The 13,085-nt window shown below is 35.4% G+C and overlaps 2 protein-coding genes across 3 annotated transcripts in view; both read left to right on the top strand.

Moving 5' to 3' along the window:
• The first annotated feature begins 188 nt into the window (after positions 1 to 188).
• LOC141439654 (arrestin domain-containing protein 5-like) lies at positions 189 to 3,140 on the top strand. 2 transcript variants are annotated; one of them, XM_074103986.1, is made up of 6 exons: positions 189 to 280; positions 669 to 803; positions 1,096 to 1,301; positions 1,823 to 1,990; positions 2,132 to 2,305; positions 2,977 to 3,140. In XM_074103986.1, the coding sequence occupies exons 2-6, from the start codon at positions 719 to 721 to the stop codon at positions 3,070 to 3,072; spliced, it is 729 nt and encodes a 242-aa protein (XP_073960087.1). In that variant the 5' UTR covers positions 189 to 280; positions 669 to 718; the 3' UTR covers positions 3,073 to 3,140. The 2 variants fall into 2 exon arrangements, with proteins under 2 accessions (XP_073960087.1, XP_073960086.1); XM_074103985.1 differs by lacking the exon at positions 189 to 280 and adding an exon at positions 307 to 580.
• Positions 3,141 to 3,931: 791 nt separating this feature from the next.
• The window catches only part of Hrb27C (Heterogeneous nuclear ribonucleoprotein at 27C), a 36,661-nt gene continuing 27,507 nt past the window's right edge, over positions 3,932 to 13,085 (top strand). Inside the window, 2 exon segments of the mRNA XM_074103973.1 lie at positions 3,932 to 4,067; positions 7,933 to 8,136. Of these exon segments, the coding sequence (XP_073960074.1) occupies positions 4,030 to 4,067; positions 7,933 to 8,136 (242 nt within the window). The 5' untranslated portion in view covers positions 3,932 to 4,029.

The raw sequence follows: 13,085 nt of genomic DNA, 5'->3' as shown, positions 1-13,085 counted from the left end.
TAGCCGGTAAAAAATGTAACAGTGTATAATACTAACGATTTATAGATTCATTTAAATTTTTGAATACATATTTTTTATGTCAAGGTAATTAACATTTAATGCGAAGTGAAAAAATATCACAGAAAAGAAACGATTTTGTTTTTCTATTCCGTGAAAACATATAATCATTTTGACATCTATCGATTGTACAGTCAATAACGAAAATCTTTAAATAAATATACTTGTCAATAAAATTTACATTTTTAGTTGTTTTAATGTCACGTGTAAATTATTAAATTAAGTAAGTACTTAATAAATAAATGATTCTGGCTTTTATCGTTATCGATTCTTTGATAACGAAGCTACTTATCAATTTTGTCAGAAACTTAATCTTCTGATAATAATTGAGATATTTAAATTATTTGTGTTATGATGGACGTGTAAAATGCTTTATTGAAAATAGATCTATCATAATAAATCGAAATGCCTTGGGAGACGTGCAACATAATTTTGAATAGTGGTTCAACGGGTAGTTTTTACGCGGGTGATATCGTTACTGGCACTGTTATAGTAAAGTTTAAACAGAAACAAAAAATTGAAGGTAAAAAAATATTGTTAAGTACATCATTTAAGTGATAAAAAAGGTAGGTACAGTTCTAAATTACAACTTTGCCACAATTTTGTTTCAGAATTTGAACTCGACGTAACTGGCATTAGTAAAGCTTCATGGACTAGACCTATGGCAACAGTCCCATACATCAAAGTTTATTCAGAATCAAGAATTGTTCTCAGCGTTCATACTGATATTTTTTCAGAATTACTAGGTAAGTATGGAAACTCTTGTAAGTATTGTATTACTGCAAAAATAAAGTAAGGAAATATCTTTATTTTATTTATTGTAGGTAAGTATTATTTTGTCACACGAACGTCTCTGTAGTGCTTCAATTTGTGATGTAAATAAAAACAAATACATCTGCTTTTTGTCTAGGTATTCGTAAATCGTAAAGTACCCATTCTGCTTTGTGGTGTTTAGTAAACAATATTTGTGTTGTATTTTAAATACTTACATCTTAGTACATATATAAAAACGTAATTTTAATGTTTTATTTATTCCAGAGAGTACCGTGTCACCTGGAATTTACACGTACCCATTTTATTTTTCTCTGCCTCCGGATTCTCCTGCAACATTTAAAAGTTCTATCGCAAAAGTGTTCTATTTTATAAAAGTTAAATGTAAAGCAGCGTACAAATTCAAGAAAAAAACATCAATTTCGTTTGATGTTTCAAGAAATTTGGATCTGAATCATTTAGACGAGTTTTTGGTATGACTTCCATTTAAGTCTCTGTATTTTTAGGGTTCCGTACCTCAAAAGGAAAAAAAGAAACCCTTTTCACTTTGTTATCCGTCGGTCTGTCTGTCAAGAAATTCATATCAAATACTCAGGTCTACTGTCCCTTTTGAGCTGTGAAAAAATCAAACTTCTAAGCCTCAAAATCAAAAGAGACGTCGTTTATGCTGCAAATTTTCGACACTCACAAGGGAATCAAAACCTACAGGATACTTCCCGTGAACTCAGAATCTTGAAATTTGGCATGAGGGAACTTCTTATAGCTTATAGCACAGATAAATGAAAAATTGCGAAAAGCTTAAGTTTTAGTTACATCATATTTATAATCAAACAATTTTAATAATTTTAAACTTATTAGCAATAAAAATACCATAACTTTTACTTATATACCTACAGGTTTGTACGGAACCCTCGGTGCGCGAGTCCGACTCGCACTTGGCCGGTTTTTTTGTACTAATATTGTATTAGCTTTATTGCACGACAACTGTTCGCAGGTGCCGTCTTTTACAGAATTGCATAAGATCTTTTGGGACTCGGGCAAACTTTCAATGCAATTACAATCATACACTGGATTCGCTCCGAATCAAAGTATATCATTTGAAGCGATGATTTGTAATGAAAATAAAGTTAAAATATCCAGGCTTAACATCTCATTAGTACAAGTAAGAACCTGATCACGACACGATTAATACTAATTTAGTTTACAGGATGTGTTAACATTTATTTCCAAAACTACTATGCTTTTTTACAATGTGTTTGTGTGATGATAAGTACGTGAAATATAATGTTTACCTGCTTTGCAGCATATAGAATACAATGTCTCTTCGGGATACCTACAAAAAGAAAAAAAAGTGCAGACTGTATCCTACGCAAAATTTAAGAATAAAACAAAAGAGATATGTCACATAGACATGATTATACCACAAATTCCACCGTCTTGTAATTATCCAATGATTAAAATCGAGTATAAGTTATTGGTAAGACCTTTAATTTTTTTTTAATAGGTACGACGTTACCTTGACTTAAGCACAGAATTTTGCTATGGTAATCATGAGCTAACTGCTCTGCATACCAAATTTCATCATTCATCGTTGAATACTTTAAACGTGCTAGCGTAACGAACGAATATGCAAAGAGAAATACCCATATTCATATTTTAATACTTAATAATAATATAATCATAATATTAGTTAGGATTACAATTTCATTTTTAAATAATATTGTAACGGATAACTCAAGTCTTAAATCAAATTTAGCTCGACATGTTTCGGGCTATTTAGTAGCCCTTCTTCATAGTCATAGTAACACGCGACTCGGCGGCTGCCGCAACGCGCACTGCGCGCGCGCGCCACCGCTGCGACTCGATTAAAACTCGATTTAAGACGCGAGTTACCCTTATCCATTACAATATCATTTAATACGAGTGTCTCATTCATCACGGTAATTTCATGTTCATAATTTCATTTATAAATTACAGAATAGGTATAAATTACTGTTGAATGATACTTGGAAGTAAGATTATTACGTAATTTAATTTATATTTGAAAATGTAAAAATGAAAATGAAAAGATTTATTCGGGACACACATATAAATAATAGATACAGAACAAAATTACTATTACTATTTACTAAAATTATTTCTTTTTAGGTGGAGCTGATGTTTTCGTATCACTTTACTTTATTTAAAAAATTGACAGTAACTGTTTCAACAGTGCCAGTAATGCATAAAAGTTTAATATCTTAATAAAAACATAAATATACAACAATAATATTTTTCATTTCTGCACCATGACGTAGATTTATGTTGACCACTGTACTATCTTAGTATCTCTGAATAGTCTGTGATTTAATCCAAAAAGTTGTGTCGGCGTGACAGCAGCTCGGCTACTACGAAACTCTAAGTTCGTGTCGAACGGTCCCTCTCGCTCTTGTATTAAATAGTGTAAGTGTCAGAGGGACCGCATGACACGAACTTCAAGTTTCGAGTATTGTAGTAGCCCTGCTGATATGTTGATATGGTACCTATTTTATTAATGCCTCAGATTCATGCCAAAGCTTTCTAGTGCTAACGGTCTCAGAACTTAGCCGCGGACAGCCAGATAGACAGACAGACAGGACGGACAGACATGGCGAAACTATAGTTGTTCCTAGTTGACTACGGAACCCTGAAAATTGTCTCAGACATTATTCATTTTATTACTACAAGCTAGTAGTAGTAGCTATTAATAAAGCTAAAACAACATTTTGGAATGGAAGTATACAAATACAACTAAGTATTTAGTAGATTATCTTTGAGTTTCCTTTTTTTTTCTAAAATGAATGCTTGTACTGGCAGCACTAACTATTTTCTACACTGGTAGCATTAAAGTGATACACTGCTGCCACCTAACGACAAATAACAAAAACTTGCTATATTTTAAGTACTTTTAAAGTCTTAATCTACCATTTAAATAATATTTAAATACAAAGTTACTAAATCAATTATTTTTATTATTTAAATGTAACTTTTTGTCCATTTAATTATAAAAAAACTATTATTTTTAAGTCCACAAAATATAACGTTCTCAACTGACAGCTTCCCTTTTCCATGACTTTTTTAAGAAAGCGGATATGGTTGGTCCGCCATAATCGTGTGGGTCTGTGCTTGTGTGGTTGGGGTGTATTGCCGGTGCCAACCATTATTTTTAATTAGTAGTAAGTTATGCGTATGAATCCAGACATGGACGATGATGAGAAGGGGTGAGTTCATTTTGATCCTTTTTTATTAACATTAGGATATTCTAGAGTATGCAAACAATAATAGGTCAAACTGCATGTTGGCTTGGTTCGTAAGTCGCATTTCACTAATAGCCAACGAGGCTTGTGGGGTTGCGTTCGTTTGCCTAAGTTTTCTGATGGTTTTATTTTGAACTGTAGATTTTGGCTCATGGTATGATTACTGTCTGGACGTGGATAAAGTTCACGTTTGGTCAATTGGCCTTCTACCGGCTCGCGGCCACCGACCCCAAGCCTCGCCGTGTGACTTGCGTGTATGCGATCATGGCAGCTATTACTTTCCCATAGCATTTTGTCTGAATTTTCGACTTTACAACTATCTTTCGGCGCAGATATTGCTCGCGGATGTTTATATAATAGTTCCCGTTCTAAATCTTTACCGGTTTGAGAACGTCGTCATTTATTAAATTAACCTTTATGTGGACATTCGTAGCTTTCTCTTATCGCTTATTTCGCGTCGGGGCATTCGGAGAGTCCTATTTTGCAAAGAATCGGTGTGGATTACAGTGAACGTTTGTTAACGAGGTTATTAGAGCTCCGCCGCTCAGTGCCGCGTTGCTCGTTCTCGATACTAGCGGAGCGGAGCGGGGGCTAAAACGTGCTGATTCATTTACATATGGTTACCTACGAAATGCGTTCGAAAACTTCCTTCGTCGCGTTGCTATTGCTACCACGTCCACGAGTGTTTACCTTCCACCGACAAAATCACCAGACTTAAATAATTTACCGTTGTTTTCGCGTAATATCGCTTTATTCCTAGATAGTTTCCACTCAGTTGATTTTCAACGTAACTTCTATTCTCGTAATTATACTCTCGATTGCTGCATGATCAAAGAGATTCTTAATTAAGTTTTTGTAATTAACATGAGCAAAATCTGACACTAAAGAGAATGTTACTTTCACTTATTCAAGAGTGCAATTCGGCTTTGTGAGCACTAGAATCTGTATGTTCCATAGCCACATTGCCTAGTTACATGATATTACAAGTTAAAGTTGTATCCTGATAATGACAGCTCCAATATTGATAAGATATCAACCATGAGCAAATGTTTAAATGTCTTTATTCAGACAATAATTTTAAATACCTAGAATAACAACTATTGATTTGGACATAATGTAATGAGTCATTTTTGCTTCCAACCACCAATATTAGGTATTATTTTAAATTAATTACTCAACCTTTAACAAACTTTTCATTACTATGCACAGCTTAATGAGTTTATCAATGTTTAAACCTACTGAGACATAGGTATTAAACCTTCTGATTATATTTTATGGTTAGCCAATTAGGTCAGATAATTTTGATTCACATCTAAACAATTAATGTTATCAGTACTTAGTAAATTGTATTTTATTGTAAATTTCTGACTAGACCCCGTTATCTAAAGCTCAGTTTGGGGGCAAGCTAAAATAGTGATGTTGCTTCAAACAATTAGTTTATTCATTATTTACTTATAAAGAGTTATTTGTCAAAATTGATAATTTGTCATGCAGGAATCACAATAATAAATAAATAAATATTTAATTTCATAATACCTAATTTAAAAAGTCACTATAGCAGAGCTCTGTTAAGTTTGAATCAGATCTTTTGATGTTAGTGAGTGAGGAAGTCAACTTAATTTTTTATCAATTCAGATTATCGAAAGTGCCCCATCAGTTGCCCCCAAACTGAGTGTTAGATAATGGGGTTTATTTCTAACATTTGAACAGATAAAACTTCTAATATTATTTGGACTTAGTTACTGCTATATTTTATATTGCAAGTAACTATAGGCAAACATAGGAAATTCATATTGATGAAAAAAACTATCTGGGAAAAACATCATGTATTACAACAACCAATCAAATAAAGGCAGACTAGCTAACATAACAGCAGCAATAAATTTGGTATGATCCTAAAATAGAAACTGTTAAATGTAAGGAAGTTCCCTTACATTTATCAGCCTTGACTTCATTTCACCATGTGGTAGGTATTTAAAGCTGTCTTCGTTGTGTTGGTTATAGCATAGCATTAGTAATTAAATTTTAAGCCACAAAATAATTATTATATTCAACTTGACATGCCTAAGATGACAGTTTTCTAACATGTGTTAAACAGATTTTCGTTAGGCCTGGCTTTTACATTCTTGTGTTATTGTTGTCCTTGTTCTAAGTTATCAAAAAGTCATGCTGTCAAAAAGCAACAACAGAATTCATGTTATGTATTTTAAAGTTAACAGGTCTTTTTTATTGTAAAATTATGCCAAACTTTACTGCCCTTTTCTGCCATCTCTACCTGCCTCATTCTCGCTAGACATTTTTTTGATGCATTGCACCTTTTTTTGCTATCTTTCTACCTGTATGTTGTCAACAAACTACACCATCTGCACCCTTACTAGTTTGTTGTATCACACAAAAGGTCTTAACTAATCCATGGTAGCTATCTAACTGTAGTTTTATAAAATGGTGCAGAGTCTAAAAATCAATGGACCATGTTGGATGGTGAGAATGATGTTTAATTTATGTCAGTTTTAACATATAAATTGCCCTTATACCGATATTTTGGTTTTGTAGCTCTAGTAAGTACACATAGAATAAATTAATTATTAGTTTAAAGTTATTAGTATGAAGAGACAAGGTTGGTGAATAATTGCTGTAAACATTCCTAATAAAAACGCAGTTTATGACAATGTGTACCTACCTATTTAGATGGAATAAGGTACGATAGAGATTATGTTAAGTAAATTGAACCATCCTGACTCCTGCTAATAAATTCAAATTTTATTCCAACATACAAATAGTATTATAAATACCTTTTTTATTATTCATGTTTCTGGGAACACTATTAGCTTGACCTTTCCATTTGTATGTGTATACAAATCATCAGAGCCAGCTGAAATCCTGTTACTTTGCCTTTTTAGGGTTCCATACCCAAAGGGTAAAAACGAGACCCTATTACTAAGATTTTGCTGTCTGTCCGTTCATCTCCATACTAGGCTGTATCTCATGAGATAGTTAGACACATGAGATTTTCACAGATTATGTATAACTGTGGCCGCTATAACAACAAATACTAAAAACAGAATAAAATATATATTTAAGGGGGGCTCCCATACAACAAACGTGATTTTTTTGCCCATGTCTAATAGGTATTCTATAGATAGATAATGGTACGGATCCCATCGTGCGCGAGTCCAACTCGCACTTGGCCGGTTTTTTACTTGAATTTTGTTGGCTCATTATTTCCGTTCTGTATTGTTCAGCTCATTAAGAAGTTCAGACAGTTCTTAAACCTGTGTAGAAAGCTAGTTAAAATTTCTTGCTCCATAGAATATGTATCTACTACAGAGATATCTATATATTATGAATCTCATGCCTGGTTGGTAGCGCATTATGTTTTTCAGTACAAGCTTTTTTTGCCGATTGTACTTTTGATTGACTGTACTTGCATTGTCATCCAACAATACTAAATTTCAAGTCAATCTGCCCACTGCAAATGAATCAAAACTTTCAAAATTTAAAGCGTTCAGACAAATGAATAAATATACCTACAAGGTGAAGTAAAATAAAAATGTGAAGTAAAATACATGTATTTGTAAAAATGTTTAAGTTGAAAATTAAAAGGATAATGGAAATCCATTCAGGTACCAAAAAAAAGGAAAAAAAGTTTTTTTTAATAAAATCAATTGTATGTTGTCTCGAATAAGTTAACTTTACCTACTTTATTTAGAAAAATATTAAGTACTTGTTTTTTCGTAACGGCTACGAAACCGTTCCCTGTACGTGTCGTACAACACGCTTTTGCCCTTTTTTTTTATTTTCAACTCAAACTTACCACGTATCGGCACAGAAAACTGTTCGTGGGCGGCCTATCATGGGAGACGTCACAGGAGAACCTGCAGCGCTACTTCTCTCGCTACGGTGACGTGATCGACTGCGTCGTGATGAAGAACAGCGAGTCGGGGCGCTCGCGCGGCTTCGGCTTCGTGACCTTCGCGGAGCCCTCGCTGGTCAACGTGGTGCTGCAGAATGGGCCGCATCAGCTCGATGGCAGGTAAGGACCTACACACTTGGGGCCTGGGCTACAACGAAATTCGAAAATCGAAGTTCGTAACGTGCCGTCTCCGTCCCTCTCACACGTATTAAATAATATTAGCGTCAGGCAAGATACGAAGTTTGGATTTTGCACTTCGCAGCATAAGGCCTGTGCTGTGCACGCGGCGTGTGTTTTAGGGCTCTCACACAAAACCGTGATGCGATGCGAAGCGAAGCCGCATCGCGGGAACTAACGATGCGAATTGCTGCGATACGATTTTGTGCGGTAAGCGCAAAGTTCAGGTGCCCATCCATACCTTAGGTTTTGTGTGAGAGTCCTTAGTTGCAGACGACGCGAAGCTAACACGCTTCAGACTAGCTAGCTCTTGGACATCGATTACACGCTCTTTCTGTCAGTTCAGTCCATCATTTTCGTCTGAATGACGACAGAATTACGCTTTCAGACTGAGACGGTCTGATATTCTACACCAGGGTGTTTTCAACCTTTTGGTTTTGACGGCACACTTTTCATTCAAACGTCTGCTCTAGACTTTTAGACAGATTTAAGAGCGTTTATACCTGCTGAGTTGGCAACGTTACATTCTTGTAACTTATCTCGATTATTCCATAAAAATTATATGAAAATTAAAAATGTGGTCTGTTAGAACTCTTCTTAATATATAAAGTTAATAGACTTTTATATTCTTTAAAAACGAATTAATGTTTATTAACGGTTTTTTATCTATCACGAATAATTATTGGAGTAGACACATTAAGTTATATATTATTAAGAAGACTTCTATCAGACCACATTTTTAATTTTCATTAAATTTTTATGCAATAATCGAGAAAAACGAACAAAAATGCAACGTTGCCAGCTCAGCAGGTATAAACGCTCTTAATGACAGAAATAATGATGGTCTGACTGAACTGACGCCAGAAGCGTGTAACCGAAGTTAGCTGGCGCGGGTGGCGGGTGCACTGCACGCAGCGGGCGCACGCCTGCGGTTGCGTTCGGCGACACGTGCAGTTAGCGCTGCTCTATTTATTTTTCAACAGGCGTCCACCTGCTCCGTGCAAACTGTATCGACTAGCGTAGGCCCTTACTTTTTAACCCCCGACGCAAGGGGTGTTATAAGTTTGACCGCTATGTGTGTCTGTTTGTGGCACCGTAGCTCTTAAACGGGTGGACAGATTTGAATGCGGTTTTTTTTTGAAATCAGGTTTTGTAGCGATGCTTCTTATCTTAGAGACACGTTTCATCAAAATCGGTTCAGGCGTTTTTGAGATACTGAACTTTGAAGTGAAAAAGTTTGGGGCTTTTTCATTGAGAGAATACGACAGCGAGTACTCATTTGACGTAATACCTGTTTAAAATTGTGAAATACCTACTATTTCCTTTCTGAATGATAAAATACATTACAACAAATTTCTTACAGACTTCAAATTTGTTTGATGGGGAAAAGTTCATAAAGTCTAAAGCCGAGTTTAGACTTGCAAGAAAAATCGTGCAAGTTGCATTACATTGCGAGGCCGTAGAGCCAACGAGTTTGTAGTTGTCAATGAGCGCCGCAATGTAATGCAACTTGCACGATTTTTCTTGCAAGTCTAAACTCGGCTTAAGACATAAAGCCACAGATTACATAGTAGAAAGGATTTCTATAAAGGTCGATTACCCAGAGCTGGTACGAATGAATTGACAGTAATTTCACTTGTCGATGTGTGGGCGGCGTTATTATCAGGGATCTCCCTAATATTATGTAAACAAGTACATAATCTCTGCATATTATAAAACAAAGTCGCTTACCGCCGTTTGTCTGTATGTATGTATGCTTAAATCTCTAAAACTGTGCAATAGATTCTGATTTAAGAAGGTTTAAAGGTAGGTAGGTATCTATGAATATCCTTTGCAGATTCATGCTCCTCAGCAAAGTGTAACGCAGCATAGGGTCATACACAAACGTAAAAAAAATATATTATTCTCATAGGTTTTCCTGTAATCTATATACATAGAAAAACATATTTAAAGTTTTTCTAAAGCAGTCTTTCTTATGAAGACTCAGACATCAGACTTCTTATGAAGTGGCATAATGGAATCAGGAGTTAGACTTACACCTACTGCCATCAGTTTTGTGGTACAAGGTAGGACTGCACCGGCTAGGTGATAATAATATAGATAGTAGCGAACCAAAAACCGAATAGTTACTAAATGAATTGCGCATAAGCGAAATACCTACAACATCTATTTTAGGTCGGCTCTGAATCATGGCGTAAAACTATGTTGATATTGAAAATATTGAAATGGCTTTGTATTTACTCAGGTGGCCCGAAGCTTTATCTCGCAAAGTCGCAATAAATATTTAGGGGCTATTTCACCATCCATTGATTAGTGTTAACTATTTGTTTTGTTCGAATAGACGGAGACGGCATTACATTTAACCGCCAGTTAACACTAATCAATGTATGGTGAAACAGCCCCTTAGTATTCTCTTTTACACTACAAACAGTTTGTGCTCCGTTGATTAAAGTTTTAATTGAATATTTCAATTTTAATACAAGTTTTTTTTTTTGCTGACTGCACTTGTTGTTGGCTGTGAAATTTCAAACCAATCTGACCACACTGAAAGTGAACAGAAATTTACTTTTCGAAATTGTAGCAACAAATCAAAATACTAGGTGAATTGAAATAAAAAGTTGTAAAAACGTAGACAAACGAAACTTAGTAAACTAGTATACCTCGTGTGCCGGTAATTCATGGTAATTTTCCGCCGGTAATTTTGACCCCGGAGGGTAACTTTGGCCCATGGATGGGATTAACTCTATCCTGGTTTTATTATTGTTTTGAGAATATGACTCTTTGCCATGTGGTTTATGTTAATTGATCGATCACGTTTTTATTTTTTTATTTTAAGTTTTTATGTGGTTTTGGTTTTCATATGGGCCGAAGTAACCCATAATATATGTAAGTAATATAAAGTAACCCGTAATATTTTCATAATCTTTCATCTAAAATAGATTCCAGTGTCAACCCAATTTGAATGTGACCCAGTTCAAAAAAGAAGTCTCGCTAAAATAAACTGAGCACCCTTGACTTTACATTGACCAAATTAAACACACCGTATTGATATCAGTATCAATGTAACCGCAACCCAACTCGCGGTACATTTATCTCGCTGAGAAAATTCCATACTTGTGAGTTGGACGGGAAATCTTTAAGACATTTGTGCTAATGCGGACAGACATCGATTTAATTAACTATTGTTTCTAAGTGAAGGACCATTGTTACTGAAATATCTATCGGTCCGTTCGTTTGTTGAATGAAACACTTTTTCTTAGGAACGCGTGGAGGTATCAAATACTGAGGTCAGATAAATTATTATATACTCGGGTCTGTCTGATCCGTCCGCTACTCCTTAACGCATTCACTGCCGCCTGACTTCCGCAGGTGCCACCGACGCACGTGTGCGTTCAAAATGTATGAATAATTATGACAGCGGCGCTCGGCGAGGTTCCGAAAACGCATATGTGCGTCGGTGGTCGTGGTAGTGAATGCGTTAAAGCAGTGGATAAAATCGAACTTCTAAAGTCAACACAGTTACAAGATGCGGTCATTAAAAAAGAGATTCCAGTGCAAAGGGCCGTGTAAACCTATAGGGTACTTCCAGTAGGCTTACAAACTTGAAATGTGTTATAAATGTGGTTCTTATAGCACAACGAATAAGAAAAAACAGAAAATCTTGATTTTCTACGTGTGTCTGTCTTTGTCAGTAACCGTCAAAAATACCCCACAATGCGTACAATTTGCTTAGATGCACTGGGTATTCATTCATACTTAGATACCTAAACAGATTTGTACAGAACCCTCGGTGCGCGAGTTCGACTCGCCATTGGCCGGTATTTATTTCAATTTTAATATCTCTTACTTTTGTTCTTGTCAGTGTTCTTTAGTCTCCACAGCTATTATTGGTTGAATTGAATGTGCCCATTAAATCCTTTTTTATGGTGTATTATCAATAGCGGTACTTTAAGAGGGTATGGTTGAACAGACATCGCCTCAGAGATAGGGATGTTTTAACCGTAATAGACAAAATAGCCTCATTTTGATTGAAATCTCATCAGACTTCATGACCTTCATAAGTTTGCGAAACAATGTAGTGAAAGGTGAAAGTCATATTGTGACTTGCACATTTTTCTTCTCGAATTAACAACGTTCCGTTTGGCCTGTAGCCTTTTATTGTGGATCGTGGTTGCTCAATGACTAAGGAATCTAAGTTCGATCACTCTCTCGAATACCACCGTGTTGAAACTCCCCGACAGCATTTGTGATGAGTTCTCAGAAATACAATTGTTTATTAATTGTTCAGTCGTGAGGAAGTGACCCTCGTTTCGGGTCGTACTTGGTCCAGCGGGTCTCGTTGGCCATAAAAGGGGGGCAATGCCGCTGGAGTAATGGTAATGGGTACGTTTGGATCAAGTACGATGCGGAAGGTTATCGAGGAATTTTTGTTTTATTATTTAATTTATTACTTACCTTCTTATTATTTATTATTTTTGCGATGGATGTGGAAAGCACAAGACCGGTCTGAGTGGAGAGCCTTGGGGGAGGCCTATGTCCAGCAGTGCTGACACGATGATGACGATGATGATTATTTTATTAATTTAGTTTTTTTTTGTATTTTTGTTATTGTTTTGATGCTATTGGCTATTCTCAATCGCAGTTATACCTTACAGTGTCGCTTTAAGTTATTTCAGAGATATTTGATAATTTTATTGTAATTAAGAATAAGAATAAGAATAATTTTTATTTATCTAAAAATGACCACTATTACAATATACCAGATATATCTGGTGAGTACCAAACTAGGCTGAGCCTGTATCTTGGCACTCAACTGAGTCGGTTTACAAAGTTACCAATTTTCTTTGTTACACTATGGCTTATAGGTTTTAAACTTACTTACAAAAATGTTA

Source organism: Choristoneura fumiferana, chromosome 21 (genome assembly GCF_025370935.1).
Source record: "Choristoneura fumiferana chromosome 21, NRCan_CFum_1, whole genome shotgun sequence".
In the NCBI taxonomy this organism is placed as follows: Eukaryota; Metazoa; Arthropoda; class Insecta; order Lepidoptera; family Tortricidae; genus Choristoneura; species Choristoneura fumiferana.
Note: the sequence above shows the minus strand (reverse complement) of the source record. Positions and strands in the feature narration are given on the sequence as shown.